The following is a 17,516-nucleotide window of genomic DNA, read 5'->3' on the forward strand; positions in this document are numbered from 1 at the left end:
CGGGCTGAGAATTTTTACTGAAAAGCTCAGTATTTCAAAACGCAACCATAGGCCTGTAGCGATGTGGCACGTCGATTCTCTTTCTATAAACTCTAACGCTTCGAAAACTAAATAATGTATCGCAATGACAGATATAACTCAATCACGTGACAAGTCGATAACGAATGTCATCTCCATATTTTTTTTACTTTTGATTTACACACACAATACACAGATGACAACAAAAATAAAAAGGTCGCCACTCAGCATGTGTTACGCTAGTGGTGGATCCACCAGCTCAGCGCTGATCTTCCCTTGAGTCAAGTGGTGACGCGGGCAGAAACAACATGAAGAAGATCCATAAAAACTTGCTTAAAGTATTTTTCGAAGCGTTTGCGATTGTAAAAAGAGAAACAACGTACCACTCGGTTAAAGGCCGAGGTCTTGAAACCCGGACCTCGTAAAAAATCCTCAATAATTTGAATTTGAAAAGAATAATTTTCTACTCGATTTTGACACGCATTATTGTTTTTCCGATACATTTTTAATAATACAACGTCGAATGAATACTGCCGAATGGTCTATTAGCAAGGGCGCGGCGCCGCCCGCCCGCCTAACTAGCGCGCAGAGCACTGGACGGCTAGAGGCGACAGAAAATAAAACTCAAAATTAGGCTCAACAAGTCGCTATGCTCATACTGGAAGGCGTCTCCGCACTAGGTAAACTTAAACTAAATATTAAAATTCACGTACCTTAAAATATGAGCCATATATGGCTTCGTATGCATTACGTATTAAAACACCAATCCAAATATTTATTCGGATATTTAAATTTCTTCTTCTTTTGTCAAAGCATGTCACCAGATATATCTGGTGACCGAAAATGTAATCCAACCACGTGTGCCTGTCCACAGTACCTATATTGTATTTTGGCGGCAATGCATACGTAGCTACGTTTAAAGCAATACAATAACTAAAAATCAACGAAACAAACTGAGAGAGTTTGATTCTTTCAATCATATTTTCTGTTACGCAGAGGAATTAATAATTAGGATAGCAAGTAGGCGTATAGAAAAAATCCATAAATGTAGAGACCATGTATGGCTTCGAAGGGGTAAAATATGACCATTATTATTTTATACCCTTTCTCCTTGTAATTCCCACAGTCTTTCCGACTGTTAGAAGAAGGTACCACTACAGTCCAGAGTGTCGTAACTCGTACCTATGACATTCACCGTGGAGCTAAATTAAAAAAAAAACCTCTATATGTTCATCTACTCTGTGCAAGTCACACCCTAATAAGAATTCGCTAACAACAGGCAGTGTTTAGCTGTCGAGGCCACAGACTGGCCTGCACTTTTTGAACTATTCTCTATTTAGTATTTTTCTTGTTGTTATAAGTGTACCGGTTCGTTTGGTGTTGATAAAGTTGTTGAAGAAAATTTTCACAGTGAATTCCTTAACAGTAAGAGCGAGTGGACCACTTACTTTGTGTATCGTTTTACAAAGTAAACAGATATTGTACGAAAAACAAGATATGCTGCTTCTGCTATATATTTAAACATTTTAGATGTGACGCTAAAGGATTTTATAAATGAACAAAATTAGTAAATAATCGCTTATATTTAACCGACTTAAAAATAGGAGGAGGTTCTCAATTCTTTGGAATCTTTTCTTTTAGTTAGTTTAGTAAAATAATAAGAATATGATATTTACCATTCATTAGAGATGTTAAACTGAAAATATTTAGTGTTTACTAAATTTATTAGATTACGTTTTGCCGTCTTTTTTTCAAAACTTTTTTTGTAAATTATTAAAATAATAACACGAAATGGGCAATAAAGTGGTTACATTTACAGAACAACAATTGGAAGATTATCAGGTCAGTTACGTTACTAATTTACTTCATCAATATCATCATCATCATCATCATTATTAACAATCCATATTTAGCTCACTGTTGAGCACGAGTGTCCTCTCGCCACGCTGGCCAAATGCGGATTGGCAAGCTTCACACAGAAAAAACCCATAAGATGACTAACAAAACCGTATGTAAAAGCTAATATAAAAAATGACGTTTGTTCTTTTGAAATATATTATAAAGCGGTAATGTTTGTGGGGTAATCTCTGGATCTACTGGTCTGATTTTGAAAATTATTTTACCACTAGAAAGCCACATTATTTGTGAGTGTCACAGGCTATATTTTATCTCCAATTTCTCACGGGAAAAGTAACTACTCGGGTGAAACCGCGAGGCATCGGCTAATTTTCAATTATATCCTCTGTGATCTTTATTATGAAACATTAATTTTGTTCAAACAGGACTGCACTTTTTTTACTAGGAAAGAAATACTTAGGTAAGACATATTTTTTACTAATTTCATTCAATTAATTACAATTAGGCTATGCAAAATTGAAGTATACATAATTATACTGTTTATTACAACCCTTATTCGGCTCACTGCTGATCTCGTGTCTGCTCTCAGAATGAGAAGGGTTAGGCCAATAGTCCACCACGCTGGGCGAATGTGGATTGGGCCAGCAGAACACACGCAGAGAATGAAAAAAATTCTCTGGTATGCAGGTTTCCTGGTGATGACTGATTATTACGATTAATTACTGTTTATTAAAAGAATAGAGATTATGATTCCACGGTTTTAGGGCCGGACTTAAGCCAAAAAAAACGGTTGTCTGTAAAGTCGGTTTACTGACGATAGTTGAACGTGACAACGTCATAAGAAAATACTGATAGAATGGTTGCATTTTTCAAAAGAAAATGTTCGTTTTTCTAAAATACTGTTTAATAATCTTCATAGACCAGAATATACTTTATTTTTTGTAAAAAAGTTGGCAACCCTAGAGCGAGAGAACGACGCATGACGTAATTTTTTTTCGAGTTTGCAGCTCCATCGAATTATAAGACGTTGTCACGTCAAAAATGTGTGGTCAATCCCCGGACCTTGACTATTTTTCTTAGTCATATTCTATATTCTATTTTGGGTTTTCGACGAATTATTATGACCACTATCTAATTATTACCTGACGCTTGTAAATGAAGCTTACTTGAAATAAATTAATTTTGAATTGGAATTTGAATTCTTATCATCTAATGTATCAAATCTAGGTAATAGGTACATCTCAACGACGCTTGCGTAGATAAATTTTTAGCATAATCTTTCACTGATCTGACAATTGAAAATGGAATAACGCAAACAATACATAAAAATACAATACAAACAATACACATCACATACCGAATGCTGGTATGAATACAAATTGGAAATTATCGAGCTTAGACACCCTGCCAACGCCCGCGGCCAGCTCGGCGGAATTACACACTAAATTAATAAACAATTTGTGACTAGCGATATTATATCATACGAATGACACGTGCGTGTACCAGATATATTTTGGCGCATTTGAGTACACCTGAGTCTGTAGCCATATAAATAATAATAAATAAATAAATATACCTACCTAAACAATACACATCACTATCTAGCCCCAAAGAAAGCATACAGAGTAGCTTGTGTTATGGGTGCTAAGATAGTTGATATTATAATATTAATATACAATTATATCATCATCATCATCATCATCATATCAGCCGATGGACGTCCACTGCAGGACATAGGCCTTTTGTAGGGACTTCCAAACATCATACAATTATATACTACATATAAATACTTATATAATGTATAAATACACACAGACACTGGAAAACACTCATGCTCATCACACAAATATTTTCCAGTTATGGGAATCGAACCCACAGCCGTGGATGCAGAAAGCAGGGTCACTATGATATGGCATAAGGCACGTTGATTCTTTTTCTAGCGATGTTGTATTGTTTTCATACATACGAATAACACGTGCGTGGACCAGAGATATTTTGGCCCATTTGAGTACACCTGAGTCTGTAGCCATATGGCACGTTCTTTTTCTAGCTCTAACGTATCATTTTCATACATACGAATAACACGTGCGTGTACCAGATATATTTTGGCCCATTTGAGTACACCGGAGTCTGTAGCCATATGGCAGGTTGATTCTTTTTCTTGCTATATTGTATTGTCATTTTCATACATACGAATAACACGTGCGTGGACCAGAGATATTTTGGCCCATTTGAGTACACCTGAGTCTGTAGCCATATGGCGCGTTAATTCTTTTTCTACAAACTTCTTCGCTTCGAAAACTAAACAAAATATATGGGAAGTGATCAAGTTGCCGATCGGATCTGTAATTATTATCTTACAGAATAAATGTTATTGGTCTTTGAATTTCTTGTTTGGACGTTTGACTAGGTTCAATACTCAGGTGGCCTATTCAATAATTTGGTCTTTATTGAGGACCTATTAAAATAAACATCTTATCAACTTATGAAATGTCATCTATTGTATGAAAACCACGAATGGTGTGTTGTAGAATCTCAATTTCGTAGTGAACGTTAGTGAATTTGCCTGCTAATCAGATACATTGCTTTGACAACAAAAATTCAAAATTAATTTATTTCAATTAAGCTTAGTTTACAGGCATTTTTGAAAAGTCAAGTTATGTCATAATTTAATTTAATCTAATGGTGGTAATAATAGTCGAAAACTTAAAATTAAAATTACGAGAGTTCCAAATGCGCCTTGATCCAAGAAGACAACAACAGCAACAATAGCAACAACAACAACTACAAAAAAATACTGACATTCTGCAAATTAAGAAAGGCAAAACTCAGGCACTCATGTTCGTTATTTGAAACAAAGCGCTAGTGGAGCAATTTCTTTACTACGATACATTTATATTATAATAGATTAGTCGCTAATCTAAATTAGATCAGCGTTGGCGGTACGTATACGTACCTGTATAGGTACAGAGTTAGTTAACGTGTACATGTATAGGTACAGAGTTCAGGTAAAGGTCGCTCCACCGCCGCAAGGTCCCGCACTCCCGCGTAATGATAAATTAATCTGTGCGGAATTGCATTATTATTTGAACAATAGATAATGTCGAATTGAAATTATTACCTATATATTGTATAACTGGTCAAACTAATAAATGTAGTGGGAAGTATCTAACTATAATTCAAATTGGGTTATTTTCATTTGGCGTTTATACAAGCGCTTTCTGAATAGCTGCATAAATAATAAATTAATTAAACAAATAAAAATAAACCCGACTGCATAAAATATAAAAAAAAAACTGAAAAAAAAACAAGCTCGGTCCAGAAGTGTAGAAAGCAATTAGAAAACAGTCGGGACCTTAGATATTGGATAGAATGATTTTCTTCTAAATTATTTAATAGGTCCCGACTGTATACATATAGCGTCTCACAGTCGTCTTGGTTTTTTTTTAGTTTCACCTATCTAAGAACACTTGGGTTATTGAGACAAATCTAACGGTATCCTAATTACGTAAATCCGTTCAGTGGTTTGGAAGATATGAGGTAATAAAGAATATTACATACATACATACAAGATACGCGCGAAAAACATAACCCTTCTTGCAGTCGGGTAAAAATACAATATAAATAAAATTGAAGTATCTGTTTGTGATTTAAAAATAACTCTGTTTTCTAACATGCTTATAGGTACATAATTATATAGACAATGCTAAAACACAAACGAACTTTTTTAAACGTTCGTCTGCCTGTCGGTTTGTCCGAATTGTTAGCTAATGTGGACTGAACCGATTTTACTGGTAGTTTCACTGGAAGTTAGAGAAGATAATTAAACGCGATATAAGCTGCTTTATCTAATATGAGGACCGAGGACATCAAACGAGTTGCAGGAAGCCGCTGGATGCTAGCGGCTCGAGACCGTATTGTTTGGAAGTCCATGCAGGAGGCCTATGTCCAGCAGTGGACGTACATCGGCTATTAATGATGATGATTAGCTACTTTTTATCTCAGAATTCCTCCGAGATAGAGTTTTGTTAAAAACTGAATTTCACTTACGAAGTCCCGGGCGTCTCCTAGTCATTAACAAAATACAGAGAGAGAGACATATATCTTAGCATTCCATGGATTCACCGTGCTGGTGCCGGGTCCATCGCGTGGTAGAGAGAAAAACTCCGTGCAGAGTCCTGAACTTGTGACTACAAGATGTAAGGTTAAGGAAATCCTTGACGATCGATCAACACTCCCCGTTCTGTGCTCGTGTTGTCATTGGTGTATCTAGGATTATTTCCTAGGGTGGGCCCAGCCCCACCTTAAGGGGCCAGCCACTTACCGCTGAACCGAGTTAACAATCATTATAGAAATGTCGTTTACAATGTTTGCGGACGCTGGCCTCTGAAACGGGTCGATGTTATTGATTTTTCTTTGTATATTTTGTATTTTGGGGTCTATCATAAAATATTAAATAGCAAGCCCAGAATTCTAGAGTCTAGAGTGACCACCCGGCCCACCAGCTATATATGCCTATGCGTGTTGTTCTCCACAATCGTCGAATATATCGCGTAAAATACAACTAAAAACAACCAAATTTATATGAAAACCTTTTCAAGTCCGTTGAAAACAGTATATACAGGTTTTAGCAAAATGCGAAAAACGAATGGCCGAGTAAAAGCCACAATGCGAGCTTAGCTTCATTCAAACGTTAACAACACGTCTCTCGGAGCATTCCGGAGCTTTTACGAGCTAAATGGTTACGATACTACGGGCGACGCCAAAGTTCACACCAAAAATCCGATTAGGTGGAGAGAGCTGTTTTAACGGGGTGTTTAAGCGACTCTACACACTCTGCGTTTCTTTAATGTGTAGGTGCGATTAGTTTGGATAAAAACTCACAAAGCATTTTGTCATTTAAACAAAAAAATTGGTTGTCTGTCAAATTGGTTGTCTGTAAAGTCGAATAAGAATATACTGGTTGCATTTTTCAAAAGAAAATGTTTGTTTTTCTAAAATACTGATTATTAATCTTCATAGATCAGAATATACTTTATTTCTTGTAAAATAAGTTGGCAACCCTAGAGCGAGGAAACGACGTATGACGTCATCTTTTATCGAGTGAGCAGCCATCGAATTATCCAACCATCTGTACGGGCTCGTAATGCGCAAATAAGACGTTGTCACGTCAAAATCAAAATTCGTTTAAGTGTAAGGTAAGTGAGCTTGGTTTAGAAGTACTTTTGAAACGTCAGGATTATTTGTTTGTAGCATATATTGTAGTAACTAGAGACTCCACCGGTTCGGAAGGCCTACCAACGCTGGCTAAACGAAAAGAGCTGGCAAGATGTTGTTTCTTTTCATCATCATCATCAACAGAACATATTCGGCTCACTGTTGAGCTGTCTTCGCTCAGAATGAGAGGTGTTAGGTTAATAGTCCACCACCGCTGACCCAATGCGGATTGGCAGACTTCACACACGTTCAGAATTAAGAAAATTCTCCGGTATGCAGGTTTCCTCACCGTTTGAGACACGTAATATATATTTTTTTTTAATAATAACTGAAAAGTTGGAGGTGCATGCCCTGAACCGGGTTCGAACCTACGCCTTCCGAATCAAAGGCAGAATTCATATTGACTAGGCTATCATAGCTCTGTTGTTTTTTTTAATCATTCATCATTCTTTTCATCAGGGTTTAAAATTATTTAATAATATTAATATTTCACAAATCCTTTTAATTTTTGTGTAAAGGTGAAAGAAAGCTAATCCAATAGCCTCCAAGCATCATAACGAAAACATGAAATAGGTAAATGGAACTAAAAGTTTTGTTTACTTAACTGACTAATACGTCAATTACAAATCTGAACTCTGGGTAGTAATTCGTCTAATATCGGGAATTTTACGGGAATAACTGATTTGATGAAGTCATTAGGTTTTATATTCGCTCAGTGTGAAGGGGCTCTTAACCTGGATTTCGGGTTGCTTTTGCTTTTACTTTTGTCTAGTCATCTCGTGTGAACATTTAAAGGTATGTTTCCGCGTTTATATTCGGAGCGTGATGTTTGATTTTATTAAGCTTAAGTAGCACTTGGTTCACGTGAAAATACCCCATGAATACTTTGGTTCATGTGGAAATGCCCTAAGGACTTTGAATGATGTCTACGATTTGGAACGTGTGTATTTGTAATTCGTATTATGGAGTAAACTAAAGTATCAAAGTTATGTTAGACTAGTTCAAAGTTGGAACATTTATATCGGTTAAGTTATTGGGGGACTCCAGAAGCATCATCATCATACCAAGATTCCTTTTCCTACAAGATATCGCGTTCTTAAATGTAATTTTTGGTCCACTCTTTTATATGGGTGCGAGACATGGGTCCTGAAAAAAGAGTGTTGTCGACGGTTGAAAGCAATATTTCAAAAGACCGGAAGACTTTCCTACACATGACCGCCAAACTTCAGGTGGAAGAAGGCACCTAATGATGATGATGAGATGCATCCCTGATCAAACCCGATCCGCCATGTATATAATATATATGAATGATTGAATTAATAAATAATAACATTATCGACAAATAAATTGAACGACCCGATGCATGATGATGATATTAGCGAATGAGTGAACCAATTTATGAATGTAGTTCTCGAAAACTAAACGAGTCGATACGAAGCAATATAACTCAGCTCAGCCAGCTCAAAGTTAGTATAATGACACCAAGAGTGAGTAAATTAATGAACGGTCTTGATATTATAATGAAACGGTTCTATACAAAGCATTTATCATTCATGCTCAGTGTTACGTAAGTTTTAAACGATTGAGTAAATAAATAAATTAATGAATGACTTTCTTAATAGCAAAATGGAAGTACCCAATTCTGTGCATGTAACTTAGTATAATCAAATGAGTGAGTGAATCAATGAATGATGTTCTTGGTAGTTAAATTAAACGAGTCGATACCAAGAGTATTAAAGTCTTATTAATGTCGATGCAAAGCGTATACCTACTCAGTGTAAGTACATATACTAAAAGCAATGAATAGTTGAATGGATTAAATTGAACTACCCAATTCTTGCATGAAGCTAGTATAATCAAACGAGTGAGTGAATCAATGAATGACGTTCTTGGTAGTTAAATTAAACGAGTCGATACAAAGAGTATTAAAGTCTTATTAATGTCGATGCAAAGCGTATGTTCTCACTGTGAGTACATATAGTAAAACCAATGAATAGTTGAATGGATCAATGAATGAAGCCTTCAATAGTAAAATTGAACTACCCAATTCTATGCATGCCACTAGTATAATCAAACGAGTGAGTGAATCAATGAATGACGTTCTTGGTAGTAAAATTGAACGAGCCGATACGAAGCACACAGCAAATCGGCTTAAAGGCTTTCCGGGATATAAACCGAACCACCGCCGACCGAGACCACGTGCACGCGTGACACGGATATCAGTTGGAAACTTGAGATCTGGGCCTGTAGCCACGTCGATTCTCTTTCTACAATCGCTAACGCTTCGAAAACTAGAAAAAACGTATGGGAATGACGATTGACAACTTGATCACGTGACCTATCGATAGGCAACGTCATTTCTATACATTTTTGAATTTGTGAAGCGTTTGCGATCGTAGAAATCTACGTGTTACTTGGCTACAGGCACAGAAAACATATGTACAAGTATTACAGGCCCAGGCTTAATGAAGACAGGGAGACTAAAGTTACAAACATATTCAAGGCAACAGAAAGCGCTCATTATCAACGATGATTTTAAGATTGAACGATTTTAAGCAAAGAATTAAAAATATGACGATGGAACGAGAGGATTTTGTCTGTGATACAAAAACTTTTTTTAATAATAATGGGTGTAATATTTTTCATTATTAACACCAGATGGATGTCCACTGCTAGACATATGCCTCTTGCATGGACTTCCAATCAAAACGGTCTCGAGCCGCCAGCATCCAACGGCTCCCTGCAACCCGCTTCATGTCCTCGGTCCACCTAGTGAGGGGTCGACCAACACTGCGCTTTACCTCATTAAATCTCATAAAATCTGCTGCTTATGTTCTCATTATTGTACACAAGATTAACTATAAAATGCTATTGTTTACTTATTAATTTATTTCTGTTCTTGCTAAATCCAATTTTAATTTTTAATTTTATTCACTCATTCTTTTTGTGTATTTGCGTGTAAGGTTGTATCTCCAGAGATGAGCGATAATAACTACAACACAGTATGTTACTAATACAAATTTAATTAAATTAAATTATGACATAATCTTGACCTTTCAAAAGTGTTTGTAAACTAAGCCTAATTGAAGTAATAGAATTTTGACTATGACTTTGACTTTATGTTATTTAGATTTTTCATTTGTTTTATGTAGGTACTTCTTGTGTTGTGTTATTAACTTATTTTTAACTTTCTAACATAAGACTAAATACTTGATACTCGTACAATTTGTAACTCGCAACGAACAAGGTGTGCAGTCGCAGTCACTAATTGTGGTGCAAGTGTTTGCACGAACTGGGTCACCACTCGCAAGTTTAATTACTTCATGAAGCCGCCGTGTGAGCACAACAATACACTAACAACATGTAGGGTAAACTTGCTTCAATCGTACCCGTTAGGAGGTATTTTATTCGAAAGATAGGGGTCGCAAGCCTTACTCTTCACTCGCCTACAGGTGAGTAGGTAGTACCGCTCAGAAATTACGGCATAATGCTCAGAGTTATCTATACTAATAATATAAAGAGGAAAACTTTGTTTGTATGTTTGTTTGTTTGTTTGTTTGTAATGAATAGGCTCAGAAACTACTGGACCGATTTAAAAAAATTATTCAGCATACGAAAGCTACATTATCCACAAGTAACATAGGCTAAACTTTATTTTGGAAAAAAATAGGGTTCCGTAAGATATTTGGGTTTTTCGGACACAAGGTGTAAAAAATCAACCAGAAAAGTTACTTATTTTGCGTACGCTGCCTAAAGTATAAAAGATAGAACCATAAAATGTTCTAATTAGTTGTAGATCTTATAAATATCTACAAAAAGTCCGCGACACACTATACCTATCTATGGCGAGTGAGGCACAACAACCATTTTTTTATTTTACAAATTTTAAAGGGGTAGTTTACATCGAGTTTCACGTGGACGAAGTCGCGGGCGTCTGCTAGTTTTCTAATATAGTAACAGCCTTCTAAGCGTTATTCATGTTGATTCATTTCACATGTAATTTTTGTTCAAAGGCTTGTAGTCTATGAATGACGTTCTTGGTAGTTAAATTAAACGAGTCGTCACAAAGAGAATTAAAGTCTTATTAATGTCGATGCAAAGCGTATGTACTCAGTGTGAGTACATATACTAAAGCGTATGAAGCCGTCGTGTGAGCACAACAATATACTAACAACATGTAGGGTAAACTTGCTTCAATCGTACCCGTTAGGAGATATTTTATTCAATACCACTACGAGTAGGTACTACGAAATATCGTGGGCTCTTCTTGGGTAATAAGCGCGTTTGGAACTCTCGTTACATTAATTTTAAGCTTTCGGCTTAAATTATCACTATTTTAATTATTATCATCATTATTTACTTAGTATCATTACCTGTTAATTTTTTTTCTTTATAAGTTAGCCCTCGCTTTCAAGCTTAGATTTCAAAAGTGCTTGTAAACTAAGCTTGAAATAAATTAATTTTTAGTTATAACTTTTTAATATATATTTTAGGCAAGCGCATTCCATCTTAAATTACTATCAGGCGTGGTGGTACTGGAAATCCCAGAAAGGTCGACCCCCTAAGTAAAACGATGACAAAGGGCGTCTGGACGTAGGTGGCTCATGATCACAATGTTTGAAAATCTATATAAAAAGCCTCTACCCAACAGTGGACGTGTTGATAATGATGATGAATGCAATTATTCGTTAACATAGGTATAATTTTGAAAGTTTGGTGTATTTTATTGAAGACTTATTTTTCCTTTGAAAATATTAATCACTAGTTGTCACCAGGGTGTTCAAAAGGTTCAGGGAAGTGAACCCCGAGTTGGTGCCGAAACGGATGACGGAAAACCAGGCGCACACCATCGCTGTGCCGGTTGAAGAAATAGAAAAGCTGCCCGAACTAAAGGTACCGGCTTACTTTATCAGACCTCCGAGGAAACCTATCTAGATCTTATTCTTCTGTCTGTAATTTGAAATAGGTCTTCTTGCACAGGCATCATCAAGCTCAAAAGAAGATCTAATCAATGTTATTGACAAAAACTTGTATATTGACACAATAAAGATTTGTAATTGTAATTGGAGTTTACTTCATAAGCAATGATTTTCATTTATGGCGCGCCTTGAAAATTTTTAGAGAAGTGAACTTGGTCGCTAACTATGGCCCTCACAAGAAAGCTGATAGTCACACAGCGGGCATGGAACGAGCTATTTCGAAGGTCTCTGTGTCTCTGCATGATCGAATTAGAAATGAGGAGATCCGCAGACGAATCTAACAGTGGAATTCATAGACGTTGTAAGACACCCCCAGGGGATCATTCACCCGCTGAGTGTCAAATTCTCAAACAAATAGAGGTTAAATTCGACACTCAGCAGCTGAACGATCTCCTGGGGGTGCCCCTACTATGTCTATGAATTCCACTGTAAGTCACCGACATAGCTCAACGAATCGCGAAGCTGAAGTGGTAATACGCGGGGATCATAGTTCCAAGAGCGATTCGCTGGCTGACAGGCGGCTCTGGATGGGAATGTTTAGAAGTCCCTACAAAAAGTCCTTGACCTGCAGTGGACGTCCATCGGCTAATATGATGATAATGAACCTCGTTCAAGCGTTACCAGAAAGCATTAGGATTTTCTGCTCATTGTAGATATTATTTAGGGGTAGGAAACTCTAGACCTTCTTCTTCTTAAGGTGCCTCTCCGACTAGCGAAGGTTGACAGTCAGTTTAACTCTAGACCACACACTTACAATTCTATGCAATAGTGGACTTTATTATATTCGTAACTTAAACTGAAAGAGTTGTATAATTGAATATTTCCAGGAAAACCCGTTCAAGAGACGCATCTGTCAGGTGTTCTCTCACGATGGATCAGGCAACCTGACGTTTGAAGACTTCCTGGACATGATGTCGGTGTTCAGTGAAGCAGCTCCTAGAGACATTAAAGCATGGTAAATTTTCTCTATTACAATTCGCTTTAAAATCCTTGAAAAACAATATCATCATCTTGGTTTTAGGAAGTAGGAGGTAACAAAACCCCTAAATCGTCTATAACCCGCAAGTATTTTCCTACGGAGTTAAAGTTAGTAAAAACTTTGGAGGGATGTGAAGGGTTGCCTCGTAGATAAGGTGTCTAACGACTAAGGACCAAATTTCTTACGTTATTCCAAAGAAAATATAAAAAATCATGCGTAATACTTGGACGATCGACAGTCTAAGCTTTTGTTAACTCCATGACCCCAAAATCACCATGATCGAAACTTGATAGTTACCTGTAACACAGAAAACATATGCACAAGTAAGTACCTGTGACGTGATTTAGCTTCTATAAATAAAAGTAATGAAGTAAGGTAATGAAGTAAAATTTAATCTCATTTTCTTTAATGTATGATTTAAGTTATATTCAGATTATATTTACGCTTCTACAACCAGACATTAAATCATAAGAATGTCTTGTAAAGATATCAAAATCAATTAAGATTAAAATCATTACATTTAATTAGAAATAAATATATATTTAATCCCTTCAGAAGATTAACAGCTCCGTGTTATCAAGGGACCACAATTATTACACCGCTAGACTGTACCCAATATAGGATTAAAGTTCACAAGGTATTATTTTACCTGCCTTACCTTAGAATTGGGTTTCGGAAAATGGATGTATATAACTTTAATATAGTATGTATATTGTATGCTTTAATAATACGTAACTGACCTAATTTTCAGTACAGCGGCCAATCACACTGACTTAGATTTATAATTAGTTTCGCTTCGGTCCAAGCGGAGAAAGACAAATTATTAGGTATTCTACTCTCTCATTATAGAATCGATTATTATATATTACCGATACAGTACACAAATTAAATGTGCGTGTACTCGACGGTATTCTCTCGTTTACACAACTGTGTGCCTAGTGGGAGTTTTCAATGTTTTCACACAGTTACTATGGCGTTAACGTAAACGCGAATTTATATGAATTGAAACAGTTGTGCAGTAGTGCCACTAGATGGCGCTGTTTCAATTACTTAGATTTCGCGTTTACGATAACGCGATCGTCAGAGTATGAAACTGCCGTTAGGCCCTCTGAAAAGAAATTGGAAGTACGGTGTAGTATAGCTCACACACATGTCATCATCATTACACATTCTTAGATTAGTATTCAAGCAGCGTGTTGAAACCCATAAAAAAACATATACAAACTTTTTTCATAATTTTAAAAATTTAACACTAACAACATTCATCTTAATATTATATGTTAAAGTCAACGCAGCCATCATCTGACATTTGGAACGCTTATGTCATGTGTCACTGTCTATTGCTTCTTCTCACTTCTGCCATTGCATCGGACGGGTTCCAATATAATCTAAATCGCATCTTTGTTTTGTTATACTTTACTAATCATATTTCCGCTGATTAAAGTGTTTATTAATACATCTTTTGTATTCATTTCACAAATAGTTTTCATTATTATAATCAATATCATCTTATTTCTTTAGTTTTTGTGAACAGTTTTTAAAATATTTAAAAACATAAGACGCCATTTATCTAGAATATTATTAAAAATTAGTGATGCGACGCTTCGTGTCGTAAAAAATCTCTATACTTGTTTCGCAGATCAAACTTTCCTGTTTATAGCAATAACTAATTCTTAACAAAAGTTAATTAATTTGTACAATTCTTTTCTTTACTTAATCAAGGCGAAGAATAGATGGAATTTACCCTCAGCGCCTTTCATAAGCCTTTATCTGAGTAAAGATAATGCTGCGACAATGGCCCAAAAGGCTCAATGCCGTTTTGTTCGCGGACCTTTGATCGTGAGATTGTGACAATAGCTGAAGCTATTAATCCCGACTTTAGTGGCATCTATAAAAGCATAAACGAAGTGCCTACTTCATTGAATCCATCCTGAAAAGGAGCAGTTTGACGTCTTTTGTGCTTACCATGACCAATAAGCACGCCAATACTTATCTGCTTTAAAAGTTCTAGTCTAATCTAACTAAATCACATCACACTAATATATAAATACGAAAGTGTGTAAGTGTGTGTGTACGTTTGTTCCTCTGCGCTTCGACTACTGAAGCGATTTAGCTGAAAGGAGATGGTCCAAAATTGTATGGAGCCCAGGATCAGTCGTTGTACCCTGGCGGAAATAAAAGAAAATATACATTTTAACTGTTTTTCATTATACAAATATACGAAATTACTTTAATTCTTTCGAAATAATATTCATTCTCTCCCAAGAAATGCAACACTAACATGGGTAATAATGGCGGAATGATGACGTTTTCAATGCAGTAGTTCATTTGACGTTTGCTGTCAATTGTCATGTCATAGTTGCTTTATGGGCGCCATCTTCAATTAACTCCAAAACTTGTGTTTTAATTTTATTTATTTCTTTTAATTTAGTTAGATTTATTCACTTATTTAGATTTTAATAGAATCCTTGTATTTTTCAAATTTTAATGATATGGGGTACAAGAGTGGACCTGAAATGGGCCTCCTCCTTTGGAATGGAAATAGATTTTGCTCTGGATTACCACATAGGCTACTTTTCATCACGGAATAGAGCTATTGAGCCTTCAGGCTCTAATACTAACGTGACATTATTTCGTACCAGGTACGCCTTCCGGATATACGATCTGGACGACGATATGTACATCGGACGAGAAGATCTACTCGAAGCGACGCGATTACTGACCAAAGGGGAACTGCACCAGCAGGAGCGGGACGACATCGTCACAAGTGTCCTGGACGAGGCGGACGTGGACGGGGACGGACGACTGTCGTTTATGGACTTTGAGCATGTAGTTGTGCGCGCCCCGGACTTCTTGTCCACGTTTCATATTAGGGTATAGAACACAGAAATTGACTTTAGCGTTTTCTATGTTCTGTGGACTCAATAATCATTAAAATGTAGCAGTTTCTTTTGATTTATTTGGCTGGTGGGAGGCTTTCAGCCGTGGCTAGTTACCACCCTACCGGCAAAGACGTACCGCCAAGCGATTTAGCGTCCCGGTACGATGCCGAAAACGAAAAGGGTGTGGATTTTCATCCAACTCTTAACAAGTTAGCTCGCTTCCATCATAAATTGCATCATCGCTTACCATCAGGTGAGATTGTAGTCAAGGGCTAACTTGTAAAGAATAAAAAAAATGCTGCGCATTGTACAACGTTATTAAATCTTATCGTGTCGAGTCGTAATAGCCAGGTGGTTACGACCCCTGCCTTCGATATGGGCGTAGGTTCGAATCCGGTCCGGTACATGCACCTCCAACTTATCACTTATAGTGCATTCTTAACCGACTTTAAAAAATATATTTTTTATAATGTTTGTTACATTATAATTTCGTCATTAATTAACCAATTTTGAAGAATCTTTTATATTTTTAAGAATATACTTTCAGATTGGTCCCATTTCATTTTCATGAAAATCGGTTTAGTAATTTTGTGTTACAATCAAAATAACTGAAGTACGTCTTTGAAGTCGGTACTTGTCTCTGCAGCGTATAAGAAAATGGGGAAAACAAAAGTTTTTCCGAGCCGGATCTTGGTGGCTTTGGTGACCTTTTAAAGCCTACGATATTATCTACAAAGACATTACAAAGACAATAATAGAAAAGTACGTACTTTCAAATAAAATAAATTTTCAAATATAAACAAATATTATGAGAATTAATTAAAAGTAATATTCGTTTTGAGAAAATTTCAGCACAATTACGTAGAATACTTTATTAGCCATAATAAGCGGAATAGCAAAGGAATTGTTTGCCTTTGTTCTCTTGGTCTCGGCATCTTTATTTTTATTGGTACAGCGTGTATAATGTTCGTTTATATTTTCCTTTGTTTTCGTATAAAAAATACGAATATTATTATAATCAAAAATAAATAAAATAATTTGGCGGGTGGGAGGCTTCGGCCGTGGCTAGTTACCACCCTACCGGCAAAAACGTACCGCCAAGCGATTTAGCGTTCCGGTAAGATGTCGTGTAGAAACCGAAAGGAGTGTGAATTTTCATCCTCCTTCTAACAAGTTAGACTGCTTCCATCTTAGACTGCGTCATCACTTACCATCAGGTGAGATCGTAGTCAAGTCAATCGTGGTAAAAAATTAAAAAAAAAATCTATACCAGCTGCGAAGAGTTATTGCAAGCCGATTCCCGCCGGATTACCTTTAAAATCCATGCATATTCATTGTTGTACTGTTTCTTATATATTTACTATTTATAAAGAGGTAAAGTTTGCGTCTTTTAGTAGGTATACTATAAATATGCATTTTATATTAAGTATATTATCTACATACAGCCGTGATAGCCTAGTGGATATGACCTCTGCCTCCGATTCCGGAGGGTGTGGCTTCAATCCGGTCCGGGGCATGCACCAACTTTTCAGTTGTGCGCATTTCAAGAAATTAAATCTCACGTGTCTCACGGTGAAGGAAAAA

General features: G+C 36.4%; 1 protein-coding gene across 1 annotated transcript; it reads left to right on the forward strand.

Moving 5' to 3' along the window:
- Positions 1-1,809: 1,809 nt before the first annotated feature.
- On the forward strand, positions 1,810-16,014 carry LOC112044418 (calcium and integrin-binding family member 3). Its single transcript, XM_052881486.1, has 5 exons — positions 1,810-1,860; positions 2,301-2,335; positions 11,868-11,985; positions 12,899-13,026; positions 15,693-16,014. The coding sequence occupies exons 1-5, from the start codon at positions 1,810-1,812 to the stop codon at positions 15,928-15,930; spliced, it is 570 nt and encodes a 189-aa protein (XP_052737446.1). The 3' UTR covers positions 15,931-16,014.
- Positions 16,015-17,516: the final 1,502 nt, after the last annotated feature.

This window comes from Bicyclus anynana, chromosome 1 (genome assembly GCF_947172395.1).
Source record: "Bicyclus anynana chromosome 1, ilBicAnyn1.1, whole genome shotgun sequence".
Classification (NCBI taxonomy): Eukaryota; Metazoa; Arthropoda; class Insecta; order Lepidoptera; family Nymphalidae; genus Bicyclus; species Bicyclus anynana.

Bases quoted from the DNA above. Each gene is read 5' to 3' on its own strand.
- LOC112044418 (XM_052881486.1), top strand. From the start codon at position 1,810: ATGGGCAATAAAGTGGTTACATTTACAGAACAACAATTGGAAGATTAT. The intron at 2,336-11,867 runs GTAAGACATATT...AGTTGTCACCAG, and splicing joins ACTAGGAAAGAAATACTTAG to GGTGTTCAAAAGGTTCAGGG. The intron at 13,027-15,692 runs GTAAATTTTCTC...ATTTCGTACCAG, and splicing joins CCTAGAGACATTAAAGCATG to GTACGCCTTCCGGATATACG.